This window comes from Erpetoichthys calabaricus, chromosome 8 (genome assembly GCF_900747795.2).
Source record: "Erpetoichthys calabaricus chromosome 8, fErpCal1.3, whole genome shotgun sequence".
Lineage (NCBI taxonomy): Eukaryota > Metazoa > Chordata > Cladistia > Polypteriformes > Polypteridae > Erpetoichthys > Erpetoichthys calabaricus.
The window spans coordinates 123,249,434-123,265,569 of record NC_041401.2 but is presented as its reverse complement, the minus strand read 5'-3'; the positions used below and the strand labels follow the sequence as shown (position 1 = coordinate 123,265,569).

At 37.0% G+C, this 16,136-nt stretch overlaps 1 protein-coding gene across 4 annotated transcripts in view; it reads left to right on the top strand.

Annotated features, from left to right (window-relative positions):
* Positions 1-5: 5 nt before the first annotated feature.
* The window catches only part of chd5 (chromodomain helicase DNA binding protein 5), a 92,368-nt gene continuing 76,237 nt past the window's right edge, over positions 6-16,136 (top strand). For all 4 annotated transcript variants that reach the window (XM_028807411.2, XM_028807410.2, XM_028807414.2 and 1 more), the window contains exons 1-2: positions 6-129; positions 15,637-15,791. In XM_028807411.2, coding sequence (XP_028663244.1) covers positions 66-129; positions 15,637-15,791 — 219 coding nt within the window. In that variant the 5' untranslated portion in view covers positions 6-65. The remainder of the gene's footprint in view (positions 130-15,636; positions 15,792-16,136) is intronic.

The following is a 16,136-nucleotide window of genomic DNA, read 5'->3' as shown; positions in this document are numbered from 1 at the left end:
CAGCATTTCTTTCTTCTTTCTTTTTTGGAGGGGAGGGGGAGAGTCGTGTTCCCTATGCAGTAAAGATGCCGGGATCGGTGAGCAATGAGAACGATGGGCAGGAGATGGATGTGGAGGAGGAAATTCCAGGTGAGGGGCCAGACTGGGATCCACATCCCAGTTGCATGCAAAAAAAGGGGAGGGGTGGTGATGGTGGTGGTAGTGGTTGTGGTGGTGGACGAGTTGCCCTGCGCATTTGCAAAAAATCAATTAGTCAATACACGAAGGAACGAATGAATGAATAAATAAATGGTGAGGAGGGGAGGGGGCGGCCAGTCCCCGCAGCGCGACACGCACATCTGATGTGACCGGCCTCGTCTTTTACTGACGGGAACACCGTTCACGCAGCCGTGGACAACAGGGGGCTGCATGGCAGTGCGAAAGAAATTCATAACACACATACACGCATGCATGTACACATATGTACACACAGTCGGCAGCTTCTGTGCCTCAAGTTATCCGCCAATGTCAATCCTAAACGCTTGTCAGATACATTCAACCTATGATAACATCATTAGACACCATAAACATTGCTAAATGATGCGGGATCACGTCGTTGGAGAGGAGAGAGAGCAAATAATTGTAACGTTTTTTATCTTAATTTAAAAAGCGTTTCAGGCCTGTTTCACATATTTAATTCCAAACTTTACATAAAATGTACAGCACAAAATAAAAGTCACCTCTAAACAGTGTCACATTTTAAATTTAGATATTTTACTGTATTTTACTATGTTTTACATTGGAGCCATGGTAATGAATACATGAAAAAGTAGGAAATGAATCCCTTTGGTGGGTTCACTTTCTTTTGTTTGAAAGTTTATGTAAGCTGAAGAGAAATCTAAAAGAACTTTCTGCAATTGTCACCACAGTACTGGGAAACTATACCATACCAATACTATTTTCTGAGGCTGCTTAACCCTAATCAGGGTCGCCTGGGGCTGCAGCCTATGAAATTATGTTTCCAAATATTTGAGAATATGCATTAAGAATGTAATAAAGTTTACGAAAGAAGAAAAATAATTTAACTTTTATGTTTGATTAGCTTATAGCTAAGAAAATAAGACCTTGATAGGATCAACATCATCCTTTTATTCATTTTATAAACTCCAATTAAGTGCCTAAAGGGTCAGAGCCTAGCCTGACAGCAATGAGCTCAAGAATGGATGCCATCATCACAAGGTGTATTTTTAAGTAAACTTGTTCTCATGCACATTGAGCCAATTCACCTGTCAGTCTAACATTCACATTTTTTGGGGTGTAGAAAAAAGCCCACACAGACATAGGGAGAATGCAAACTGATAGTTTCCAGGCTGGGATTTAAACCGAGTCTCCTGGAACTATGAAGAAGTCATGCTAATCACTGCACCATCTTGTTGCCCATGAAATTATATGATTGTAAATACATAATAAGTTTCATATGACACCCATTCATGTATTCCCTAAGCCTGATTTATCCAGTACCAGCTCAGACAGAAACAGATACTACCTAGACTGCATTAGACACAAAGCAAGAACCAGCTCTGGGTGGCATCCATTTCCAATGCAGGACATGTGCAACCATATACTGTACATACTAATTGGTCCAGAACATAATCACTGGTTACCTTAACATATATGGGTTTGGGACATGGAAGGAAACTGACCTAGCCTGAGCAAACATATCCTATCATATGGAGAACATTCAAATTCTACACAGACAGTGACCAGGCAGAAAACACAGATTGTTGTAAGGTGGCAGCACTAACAACTCTGCACTGTACTCTACCGTATTGTTCTCATCCATCTATATATGCAGATCAGGGCCACAGGAGGATAGAACTATTCCACACAGTCACTGTAGTATTACTGTATGTCATTTCAGAGTAACCAGTTTATCTAACATGCAGGTCTTTAAGATAGGGAAGGAAAGTACTATATACTAAGAGCACCCATTCAGACAGCAAGAATGTGAAAAGTTAGCACGTGCTGTGACAAGGATGAGATGTAAATTTAGGGCCCCTTGAAGCATCTGCGCTAACCACTGCAAAGAATGAATATTATTTAAAATGCTTTACTTTAGGAAATGAAAAGTGAAACATTACGTTGAAGCAGTTTCATGCAATGTTAACTTCCTGACTAACATTCAATGTTACTGTAGACCTGAGCCTAACCAGTGAGCAATAAGCTGGGAACTGACCATATAATAGCGATCTTCGGCAAAGCACACAACCAGACAGACAAATGTTGGGGCAGGTAGCTTGAGAGTATGTGTTTGAATTGTCATAAGAAATCTGAGTCTCAAAAGTTATCTCATAAGATCACTATGACAACATGCAGACACAACAGGGAAATCAATCCAGCCTGGAACAGAATCAGTGCCAAAAGGCTATAAAGTAGTACAAATTCATGTTGTGGAACCTGTTTTGCAACCACTACTGAAGCAACTACAAATGAAAATAGCATGCTGTGTTTTAAATCCTGATATACAAAATGATGGGTAGGGAGATTCATACTTAATTTGCATAGTGGAGATATGAGGCTGCAGCATTCATATTGCTTGCAGTGTTGGAGTTTATATCAAAATGACATAGCAGCCTTAAGCTGATATGAAAAGTGTCTTGTTCATTACTGAAACAAATTAGGAAAAGCTTAAGAAGCCAATTACTTTTATATTTAAAATTCTGAGAAGAGTGACATTGATGCTAGCTGTCATGTTTAATATAGACAGTGATATAATTCATAGGGTTTAATTGTATGAAAACATTCATAAATGCTTTTTCATGTACAGAATTGCAAATATGTGGAAGCAGGTGTCTGTAGCTTCATGGGGCCCTACAGGTCTCATGCTAATACTGTTCTGAAAATGGTAGTATGGGACAAAAAGAGTTGTTTGACAGAATGGCCTAAATACATCTGAGCATTTTTCTCAGTTTATTTTCAAAATAATGTATTCAATAATTGTAGTGTATTTTCTTTAAAAATAATTATCTTACTGTTAAAATTAAATACAAATCTATCAGTTCATCTTATTTTATTTTTTTATTTTTTTCATTACAGAGGTAGTATATATTTAGAGAATTTCTGCTTTATTTGAAAAGTTTGGAAATTGAATTAAAGGCCCTAAATGGAAGTCTCCACTTTTCACCTGGTTATGACATGGAAAAAACTGAGCCTGACTGAACCTACTTTTTTTTTTTTTTTGTAAATTCAAAAGTCATTTATTTAAAAAAATGCACAGCGAATGTGCCCTTTGCTCATCGAATTATTTACTAACAATTTGGCTGGTTTAGGAGAACTTTTTTCCACAGCACCCCATTGTACTTTGCGAGGCCAGCACGACATTACCCCAAAGCTGGAACAGCCAACATTGAACATCCCAAACTTGCCCCTGCCTGGTGTATAATGCTGATCATTTGCATTACGGGCTCTGTGGGACTTAGTTAGTGGTAGAATAGGTAAGTAAATAATGCAGGCTCTCAAAATTTTATTTTTATGAAACATATACAGCATAAATAACCAGTTATCTTTGCTTGTCGCCAAATGTGGAGGTCGATCTTCGACTTCCACATTAATATAAGAGAAGGAAGTGCATGCCCAATGCATGTATAATTAGCCACGTGCAGATAACAAACAAACTTTGAAGGAGCCTGACTCCCCCCTCCCAAACTCAGAAGACTATATGAAATAATAATAATGACGAAAGATTTATTACTATTTACAAGATGTTTCAATCTTTTTGATAGAAGAAAAGTACAAAGCATCAGCACAGACAGTTTAGAGAGCCTTCAGCATGACTTCACAAAATAGAATGAGCTAGCAGCTCCAATCATGACACACCACTTTGAATTTTCTGCCTTGAAAAGTGATACATATTTTTTCTGACTTTTGACTATGATTTAGGCATTTACACTTTGTTTTGACAAAATATATGTTTGCATGTCTCTGTGTTCTTTCTTCTTTGATCTCATGGAGGCACGATGGTATAGTGGTTGGCACTGGTATCACACAGTTCAGGTCATCTTTTTAGACACAATAATTAATCCAGTATAGTTGGCAGATGTTTCCCTAGCACTCAGGAACACTTTAAAGATGATTGCACCATTATAATCTAATCAAATCTAGTTTAGTTAGTCCTTTCCCGTTTACTTCAATGCATTTCACTGCGTAAGCATTTCTGTGATCTTTTCAAACTCAAAAACACTGTGGAGTTCACTTATCAGTAACTGCCATCTTTTAAAAGGCTGAAATCATTTCTATAAACTTCTTTTCAAATTTAGAAAATTATACAGAAAAACAGTTTATTATCAAGTAGTGCAAAAAATCTAAAAGTAAAGGCCATTAAAGACCAATAAAAATAAATTAACCAATAGGAAACCACATGAAATAATGTATATTTTCCTGATGATGCAATAATCTTTAGTATCTTCTGTATTCATAAGTAATATTACAATCTAACACACTTTAAAAGTATGCAGTTCTTCTAAATTCACTTCAGTTCTCAGCTGGGGTGAATTTTGTTTGGAGCAGGAATGGTGCCAACCTTACTGGTATCCATGCCCCTATGCATGCTTCAAAGATAATTAGCAGCTGTATACTGAGTATATTGTGAGTTTGGGCATCTTTTGAAATGAGTTAATTTGATGTTCATCTGCCATTGTTGTCAGTATAGGCTGATTAGAAGAAAGTGAAAGCTGAAAATGATCAAATATAGATTTTTGTAGCAGTTTATTAATTAAAATTTTGCATTAATCGCCAAACATAGTCAGTTTAAATTGAAATGATTTTGAGTACTGTTAGGAGGAATCTATAGTAAAATATTGTTCATAGGAATTGATCACTAATATGAGTGAAAGTAGCCCATTAATGAGCTTTCCTTATTGTGTTCAAGAAATATCATATATAGTAGAATTGGAAACCTTGATGTAGGAATTCTCTTTGCAGCATCAGATAGAAGACAGTAACAAACCCTAGTTATAAATTTTAGGGGTCTTTCACTTCACACATTTGCACATCCCTTCTAGGAAAATAACATTCTCAACCCCACTTAATCCAATTTAAGGCTGTAGGAGGTTGGCAGCATCAGGCACAAGGCAGTAACAAACACGTCAGTCATGCCATACACCACTTACAATTACACAGGACTAGTTTTCCAATTCACAAGACCTGCATGTCTTTGGGACCAACAAAGCAAGGTGGTGTGAACACAGAATTCTGGATCCATGCAACAACAACATTAGCCACAACATCACTGTGCCACCTCATGAGGTTACAGTTTATTTATATTTTTGGTTTGGTAACTTCATTTGTCATTAATCACCAGGTTTCTGTCCATTGGGAATGACCATTGTTCCCCCTTTTTAATTATGTACTGCTCTAGAGAGAGGGAGATTAAGTCCAGTTAAGAAATATTGTCTCCTTAACTATTAAACTAGTAAGGTATATAAACACAATTTACAGTTGATAGACAACAGCAATACACATACTTCACACAGAGGCAAACACCTTGTAACTAAGCAGCAGTTGTTCAACATTTACAAGTTGTGGCTTGAAAGATTATGTGAATACTCCATTCCTGTTGAAGTATACAGTGCAGCTGTCATACATGCACGACTTATTACAGTACAATGACTGAACACATGCATTTGTATTGTTTGTGAAGTACATAAAGAGTTTGTTGATTGTTTTTAATACTATTGATCAGTTTCAAAGAAATGTTTCAGCTCGTCTATCCACTAATTTTTAAGAGTTTCTTTAGCAACAGGCCTGTACATTCTTAAACTGTGAGATAACAAAAATGGATTATTATTCTTTATTTTTTTATTTATTAAAAAGTATATAACATGAGTGCAAAGGACATTTGGGAAAACAATAGGCAAAATATGGGAAAGTACAAAGCCAAATAGCAACAAGTGGTCATTTTGTGCAGAAAGACCTGTATAAAGTTAATATCTTTGTCAAATATAAATTGTCCTTCAGCTGCTGCCAGGTCTCGCTGACGAAAGAAAGTAAAAATAATTTAGAAGTGGATGTGGTGCATTATATGATTTTTTTGTATCGTTAATAACCTGAAAGTTTAATCAGTACTCAGCCTAAACATTATGTCACATTATGTAGTAATATTATGATAATGTTCAACTTTCTAGTATCATATACGTCACTTTGAAATATACATGTAGACAAACTGGATTTTTAACTCCATTTGAATAAATTAAGAACAAATAATTTTTTTAATCTAAACTGACAACCATACAATGATTTGTTTTCAATATGTCAACAAAAAGGTGTAAAGAAATCTTTTTTTCTTGATGTCATTCATTTCACAAGACTCTTAAAAAAGTAAAATATACCCATGCATTTGCTTCGTTTCTTAAATATCTAATGAGTAATTTATGAAATAGAAGGAAAATGATATGTACATAAATGTAATCTTTCATTAATACAGTAGGCAATTTGTTTAATAACACAACATTTTCATACCTGAATAACCCAATTCAGGGTCATGTGTGGAGGGTCAGAGCCCCTCTCAGCTTCATCAAATGCAAGGTATGAACCAACACTGGATACCATTACAGAGCTCACTCATACATACATTATCAGTCACACATGGCCATGCAGACACGAGAAGAACATACAAACTCCACATGGACAATGATGGAAATCTGAACCAAGGGTGCTGGTTGCCTAAGTATCACATTACTCTGCTGTCCATAATGTGTTTAGTATTTGTTGCAAATCACAAATTTATTCCTTACAAAATTTAGGGGAGACGGAACATAAGTATGTGCTGTTTCCAGCAGTTGGCTGAATACACTAGGTATGAAGTGCATTTTTAAGTTGAGCGTATATGTGTATAAAGCAATTGCACTCACATGCACAAAGTAATTTTAAAGTTAGATTGAGCAGAATTAAAAGCTTTAAGTAAAACATGAAGTTTAAATGAGCTTTGCTTTGTAACACTGTTGCTAACCAAACCCACTCTCATTCCATCAAAATACCATAAGCATAGCAATGTGCCACTTGTTTTGGAGGTCATTACATAAGGTGACAAAAATATATGCTAATTTTGGGTTTTTATATCTCCCTGGACACTTAACTTATATTGTCTTGGTATATGTAGTATAGGGAAGAAGAGTTTTAGCTTAATAGCTTAGTGGTCCATCATTTATTGGAGTATTATTTGGTGTGAGGGGAGACAATCTAAAGTCTGAATGCAGGTATGAAGGGGTCTGTAAGAAGTCAGAGGAGGTAGTTTGCTTAAAGGGTAGCAGGCCAGTTTTTTTTTTTTTTTGGTGCTGCTTTGCAGATGATAGGCAAGTAGTTACATCTTCATAATATTTTTTATTTTACAGTTATGATGCAAAATGAAACACAAAAATATATAATTTCAAAGTATGGGAAATTACATTATACACCATACCATTTTCTAAGCCCTCTTAGTCTTGAGCAGGGTTACAGGGATTCATTATATAATATAATTTGTATTTTTTGTAATTAAATATTCTTTTTTAGAAATCATTGATTATATATTAACAATAAATACTTATTATTATGCCACATAACAGAGTTTCATTGTAGCGCATCTGTGCCTTGGTGATCTTGTGGAAGTGATAATCAGAAGGTGATGAAATCCTTGCATGCATGACTCATTTATTTGCACTTTATTTTAAATATATCCTATATAAAGTGACTATAGAAATGATACTATATCAAATAAAGATGTTTGTCCTCTGATTTACTTAGCCACAACTGGAGACAATATAGTTTTAATTACAGACCATCATTTATTCAGCCTTGGTTTAAAATGAATGAACTCAGTGTTTTAAGCAATATTTAAGAGGTGTGCAAATTTTTTAAAATCCCTGGCCTGTTAACTGTCCAAATAATGTTTACATATTTTTCCATATATCTCACTAGATTTTTTCACAAGTATGTAGGCTTTTCTAACACATCCAAAAGATGTTTTAGCTTAATTACTAACTTAAATTAGCTTAGTATGAGCGATTGTGGATTTACACTCATGAGTATCCCCTGTGATGGATTGGTACCTCACCCAGACTTGATTCCTACCTTGTGTTTAATATTCATGGGGTAGATTTAAGCTCCTCACAACTGTTAATGCAAATGTAATAGTGAATAACATGAACACACTAGATAGATAGATAGATAGATAGATAGATAGATAGATAGATAGATAGATAGATAGATAGATAGATAGATAGATAGATAGATAGATAGATAGATAGCCAATCCAGTGTGAAAATATTCTTCATTAAGTTTTGCACAGTGTGGTTATTTAGCACAAGTAATTTTTAATTTACTATACTGTAAATACAGTATTAGGAAACTAAAGAAAATCTATAAGTCTCAGATGTTACTGCATGATTTTGTAGAATGTATAGAGTGTTTTCAGACTTCCAAAGAATAATTAAAATAGCCTGGTTTTCAGCTAAAATCAATTGACAAAACCACACAACCCACAAAAATGTACAGTGGCCATGTTTAGGTACTCCTAAATGATAGTGTCCCTTTGAGGATTATGTTCTTCTGGCTAGTTTGCCAATGACAACTTTCTAGTGGTTCTGTTTTATTCTCTTTTCATCCTCATTGACATTCAAAAAAGAGTGGGATCAGTAGGTGTTTGTACTATTGGGAATTGTTACTTAGCTTCTTAATGGAACAAACAGTCATACACAATGAAAAGAATCATAAAGGCTTTCTCTCCCTATTAGGTAAAAGGTGGAATAAGCTGTAAAGGTAAAAGAAGTAATTTCAATATAAACATAATGATGACTTAACTAAGATCTATGCCCAACTACAGGCTCACTTGTGTCTAATTGACACTTGTTCACTGTAAACACTGCATTCATTTGTTGGTTTTACTTCTGTTCCTGTCACTGTCCTTGTGAAACTGCACAGTAGTGTTCATAGCTTTTTCTTAGAGCACACCAGTTTCTTACCACATCCAAAAAAAGTGCATGTTAATTGTTGACTCTAAATTGCCATGCTGTAATTGTTTGTAAGTGAGATTGCTCTTCAAGGAACTTGTATCAAATTTAGGGCTGGTTCCTGCTTTGTGCTAAATGCTTCTAGAAAAGATTCTAGCTTACTACGAACATGCAGTAGGTAATGCAGCTTCCAGAAAACTGATGGGTACGTCATGTAAAAGTACTACAACTTGTGGACTAATCTGAGATTTAATTGAGTGCACATTTACTTACTGTATATTTATTGTTTTTTAACTAACGCACTGCAATCCCACATGCTATATGAAATGTTTAAACTTAATTTCCATCAAAAATGACTGTCACCGATGTATTGTCTTCTTTGGGTTGTCAAAACTATCCAAAGCATAATATAAAGGGGAGAAGGCACGCCACTTCTTTGGTCTTCATTAAAATGTACACTCTCAATGGGAGTTCAAAAAGGGGAAACTTAAGTGAAGGTAATTGTGTATTAGTCAGTCAATTAACAGAGAAAGTCAATTTTAAGAGTAAGAAAATAATATTATAGTCATTAGAATTATTATTATTATTATTATTTTTAACGTTGGTCATAGTGAGGATTTGAGGTGTTTTCAGCTATTGAAAGAGAACAAAGTGTTTTTACTATAACATAAAGAGTTAAGCAGACTGAATGTATTTATGATATTTTCAATTGAACATAAACTGTGAAAACTGATATAAATTGTTTACTGTAAAAAGAATTAGAACATAGGGAAAGAATGAAATTGAATGAAAAAATGAGAAATAATACCTTTTTTGAAGTTACAAAAGTTACTGTAAGTCCGTTTTCTTGTTTACAAGTGTATTCCCACTTTGTAAGGCTCCTACCTTGAAAATTGTTGTGTTTTCTGCCTCCAGTGCATATCATTGAATTTGATGGTAAAGCAATGATACATTACACTATTGTAAAATGTTTTTTGTCCTATGACAGAGCCATATTCAGCATTCCAGACATGCCTGGCATTGTTTAAAATAACAGTATATTAAAATTGATTATATATAAGTAAAATAAAACACAAAAGTGGAAGTATATCGTAATGTTTTTTATTGTAAAAAGAATGAGAACAGATAAAATGTTTGAAAAAGAAAATGAAAATCCTGCAAGTCTGTTTTTTTAAGAGGCTATTCCCACTTTCATCATTCCTTCGGAAAAAGATGAGGCACAAACTACATTGATAGAAAATGTTTTCAACTTTACATAACACAGTGTATGCAAGTATAATATAATATCACTCAACATCACAGCATACAAAGAGTGACTCATTAGACAGACTGCCCCCTCACATCGCAATATATGTATACATATGGCACAACTACATATATTATTCATACACAGGAATAAATTGAAAATGGTAAAAAGTAAACAAGCAAATAAAAATATATAAAATAAATGTTCATGTTATCTGGAAAGCAACTTTCAACATGTTGCAGCAAACAACTGGCTTACACATGACCCATGGTTGATGAAAACAACAGCGCTGTCCATTGTAATGTTATGATAGATTTACCAAAATACAAAAAATATATTGTAAGAAATTGCTGAAAAAATACAATGTAACGCTGGACAGCAAAGCTTTACTCTTTGTGATATATGAGAAGCTATTCATACAATACACGTGAAAAAACTATATATGTTCTTCACACACAAGAAAAATCTGAAAAAAGGTAAAAGCAAGTAAATAAACATACATATCAGCACCTCCATTCGTTTTACTTATGTGATAGATTTATTTCAGTAATTTTTGAACTGAAGAAAAAATCTTTCGAGAATTTTGCTATGAAATGAAATATAAATGACAAATAGTAGACAACCCTGTGATAAGACATTGGATTTCAATGGTGCTGGGAGGTAGGCAGAAGCGATGATGTTTCCTTCTTCTTCTTCTTTCGGCTGCTCCCGTTAGGGGTTGCCACAGCAGATCATCTTCTTCCATATCTTTCTGTCCTCTGCATCTTGTTCTGTTACACCCATCACCTGCATGTCCTTTCTCACCACATCCATAAACATTCTCTTAGGCCTTCCTCTTTTTCTCTTGCCTGGCAGCTCTATTTTTAGCATCCTTCTCCCAATATACCCACCATCTCTCCTGTACACATGTCCAAACCAACGCAATCTCGCCTCTCTGACTTTGTCTCCCAACCGTCCAACTTGAGCTGACCCTCTAATGTACTCATTTATAATCCTATCCATCCTCGTCACACCCAGTGCAAATCTTAGCATCTTTAACTCTGCTACCTCCAGCTCTGTCTCCTGCTTTCTGGTCAGTGCCACCGTCTCCAACCCATATAACATAGCTGGTCTCACTACCGTCCTGTAGACCTTCCCTTTCACTCTTGCTGATATCCGTCTGTCACAAATCACTCCTGAAACCCTTCTCCACCCATTCTGCCCTGCTTGCACTCTCTTTTTCACCTCTCTTCCACAATCCCCATTACTCTGTACTGTTGATCCCAAGTATTTAAACTCATCCACCTTTGCCAACTCTACTCCCCTCACCATTCCATTAACCTCCCTCTCATTTACACACATGTGTTCTGTCTTGTTCCTACTGACCTTCATTCCTCTCCTCTCTAGAGCATATCTCCACCTCTCCAGGGTCTCCTCAACCTGCTCCCTACTATCGCTACAGATCACAATGTCATCAGCAAACATCATAGTCCATGGGGACTCCTGTCTAATCTCGTCTGTCAACCTGTCCATCACCATTGCAAATAAGAAAGGGCTTAGAGCCAATCCCTGATGTAATCCCACCTCCAACTTGAATGCATCCGTCACTCCTACCGCAGACCTCACTACTGTCACACTTGCCTCGTACATAACCTGTACATACATCCTTATACAATACCACAACTCCTCTCGAGGCACCCTGTCATATGCTTTCTCCAGGTCCACAAAGATGCAATGCAACTCCTTCTGGCCTTCTCTAAACTTCTCCATCAACATCCTCAGAGCAAACATTGTATCTGTGGTGCTCTTTCTTGGCATGAAACCATACTGCTACTCACTAATCATCACCTCACTTTTTAACCTAGCTTCCACTACTCTTTCCCAAAACTTCATGCTGTTGCTCATCAATTTTATTCCCCTGTAGTTACTGCAATCCTGCACATCCCCCTTATTCGTAAATATCGGCACCAGTACACTTCTTCTCCACTCCTCAGGCATCCTCTCTCCAAGATTCCATTAAACAATCTGGTTAAAAACTCCACTGCCATCTCTCCTAAACACCTCCATGCTTCCATAGGTATGTCATCTGGACCAACGGCCTTTCCATTTTTCATCCTCTTCATAGCTGTCCTTATTTCCTCCTTGCTAATCTGTTGCACTTCCTGATTGACTGTCTCCATATCATCCAACCTCTTCTCTCTCTCGTTCTCTTTATTCATCAGCCTCTCAAAGTACTCTTTCCATCTGCGCAACACACTCTCCTTGCTTGTGAGTACGTTTCCATCTTTATCCTTTATCACCCTAACCTGCTACACATCTTTCCCAGCTCGGTCCGTCTGTCTAACCAATCGGTACAGGTCCTTTTCTCCTTCCTTAGTGTCCAACCTCTCATACAACTCATCATACGCCTTTTCTTTAGCCTTCGTCACCTCACTCTTCACCTTGCACCTTATCTCCTTGTACTCTTGTCTACTTTCTGCATCTCTCTGACTATCCCACTTCTTCTTTGCCATCCTTTTCCTCTGTATACTCTCCTGTATTTCCTCATTCCACCACCAGGTTTCCTTTTCCTCCTTCCTCTTTCCAGATGTCATGCCAAGCACTCTTCTTGCTGTCACCCTTACTACATCTGCTGTACTCCCTAAACTCAGCCTTGCAGTCTTCCTTTTTTCAACTTCCACCATTTGATCCTTGGCTCTGCCCTCACTCTCTTCCTCTTCTTGGTCTCCAACGTCATCCTACAGACCACCATCCTATGCTGCTTAACTACACTGTCCCCTGCCACCACTTTGCAGACTACAATCTCCTTCAGATTGACTCTTCTGCATAGGATTTAATCTACCTGTGTGCATCTTCCTCCACTCTTGTACGTCACCCTATGTTCCTCTCCTTCCTCTTCTTAAAATACAAATTCACCACAGCCATGTCCTTCTTTTGGCAAAATCCACTATCCTCTGACCTTCTTCATTCCTCTCCTTGACACCATACCTACCCATCACCTCCTCATCTCCACTGTTCCCTTCACCAACATGCCCATTGAAATCCGCTCCAATCACCACTTTCTGTCCCCTGGGTACACTGTTCATCGCTTCATCCAACTCACTCCAAAAATCTTCTTTCTCACCCATTGCACACCCAACTTGCGGTGCATATGCACTAGCAACATTCATCATCACACCTCCAACTTCCAGCTTCATAATCATTACTCTTGCTGACACTCTTTTCACCTCCAAAACACTCTTGACATACTGTTCCTTCAAAATAACTCCTACCCCATTTCTCCTCCCATCCACACCATGATAAAACAATTTGAATCCACCTCCAATCCACCTGGCCTTACTCCCCTTCCATTTAGTCTCTTGCACTAACAATATATCAACCTTCCTTTTCTCCATCATATCTGCTAACTCTCTCCCCTTACCAGTCATACTGCCAACATTCAAAGTTCCTACCCTCAGTTCCACTCTCTTTACTTTCCTCCTCTCCTCCTGCTTCTGGACACGTCTCCCCCCTCTTCTTCGCCTTCTCCTTCTTCTTCGGCCAATGATGTTTCCTAATTTCAGAAAAAACTCTTTCATCTTCTTATCAGTTAAAAAACGTCAGTAAGCCTAAAAAAGTCCTTTCAATGGCAAATAAGACCATCAATCAGCATTAGAAAGGGAACCAAAGCAAACCAATGAATCAATTTCTTTTCAACTATCTAAAACCAATTAATGATAAATAGAGGTTAAGAATAAGAGTGCCACAATCCTGTACCTGGGGCTGTCCCTCAATACATATTTCCCGCAAGAACACAGCACACAGTGTAGCATGTCATTCTATTCAGTATTTTTATTACTTTTTGAAATATGAAAGTGATCTGTGATAAATAAAGCTTAGAACAGACATGTAAACTGTAAAGTAATCCATTTCCAGGGAGATGAGGATGATGCTAAATGACAGTGATTTTGTCACAAACATGACTCGCTTAGGCATGTGTTGTGTGTCATTCAAAATCACAGATTTGTTACTTTTCTAAGGCATATGATTAATCTTTATATATACAAGTTATTTATAATAAATGCTAACTGAATATGTTGGTGGCGACATATTTGATCTGATAGGGTTAAGATTGACTGTTTTCATATTATGTTGTGTTGCACAGAATGGCATACTCCGTTCCGTGTCTTTTGCCTCTGCAGACAATGTACCAGTCACCAATTACAATGAAAGCACAAAACACCCTTAGCAGAATGTAGAAAGACTGCAACAATCGTAAGGATTAATGGCTTCAGTTATGAACATTTCATTTAAGACTTTAGAACAGCACTGCACATGTATGAGATGTTTGATTCTTAAATATCTTTTTCAAATATTTTTCAGGGCCCTTGGTAGGTTTTGCGTTTATTAGTATCTCAGGGGGAGGCACAGTGGCGCAGTAGTAGCGCTGCTGCCTTGCAGTTAGGAGACCTGGGTTCGCTTCTCGGGTCCTCTCAGCGTGGAGTTTGCATGTTCTCCCCGTGTCTGCTTGGGTTTCCTCCAGGTGCTCCGGTTTCCTCCCGCATTCCAAAGGTTAGGTGCATTGGCGATCCTAAATTGTCCCTGGTGTGTGCTTGGTGCATGGGTGTGTGTGTGCTCTGCCCAGGGTTTGTTTCCTGCCTTGCACCCTGTGTTGGCTGGGATTGGCTCCAGCAGACCCCCGTGACCCTGTGTTCGGATTCAGCGGGTTGGAAAATGGATGGATGGATGGATGGATGGATAGTATCTCAGGTTAACTCAAGCTGTTTGATGAATAGCAAGGGTGTTGTTCAAAGTACAATATTTTTGTTCTCGTATTAGTGGACAGATTCAGATTTCCAAGATCATGAAGTTTAATATCTTTGATATGTCTCAATTGAAACAAGGGGACAGCAAATATGTCCTGTCTTTAAAATTCCTACATATGTTAGTTACATATATTAAAACACTGAAAAAAATCAACTACTTTGAAAAAACTAAATCCCTCTGAACTCTAAAAGCATTACACTCCAAGGGATAAAGTTGCAAGATATTGCTGTCCACCGGTTTCACAATTCAAGGGACGTAAAGCTGGGTTGTTTTCATTGCTGATCTGTTTCTGTGAATGTAAAGCTGTAAATTATTGATATCTGACAGAATCCCACTGTTGAGACACACATGTAGAAGCTATGTTTTAATCTCCGAAGTATTTTAAAATTAAAGGTCTTAGGGTAGTAGGAAGTTAAATGTTTCAGTAAAATCTGTACCTATCCAGAACAGGCACTTCTAAAATATTGCTAAAGTGTAGTCTGGCAAAGGGGTGGCTTCTAATGAAATCTTTAAAGAAGCAGTTTGGACTCTGTTATTTATATGTCATCTGGGTTACCTCTGTTTTTTTAGTTGTATATTCTTAGGCTAGCTACAAATACAAAGAAATGTTCAAACTAGAATCAAATTGCATTTTGTTTTTAGATGAAGAAGATGACAGTTTGGAAGTGGATCCTCCACCACTCAGGGCTCTTGAGGGCTTCTTTACTCAGCAAGACCCCCTCAAAACGAAGAGAAAGAAAAAACATCAGAAGTTAAAAGAAGCAAAAATGCTCAAAATGAGGAAGAGACGAAATGAGGTATCAAAGCAAAAATTCTTTGTTATTTATTTGTCTTCCTTTTGTAGTATTGGTTGAAGACAGAATTTGTAGCTTAAGAAATTACATCAAAAGATAGCACCTCAGCCTGGAACAGCAGAATAGTGTTAAATTTTCATTCAGTGTGCTGGGACAGTGAGAGTGCTTTTGGCTCTCTCTAAATGGTATTCTGGCATATGTAAATGCACATTCACATTTCAAATTTTTTAATTGTGAAGTCTGCTTATATACACTTAAAGGAACCTCTTAGACAATGATGTAGTGAAGTGTGCCAGATATTCAAATATCTGAAAGTCAAAGCCATTTCACTTAAGCACTAAGTTGGAC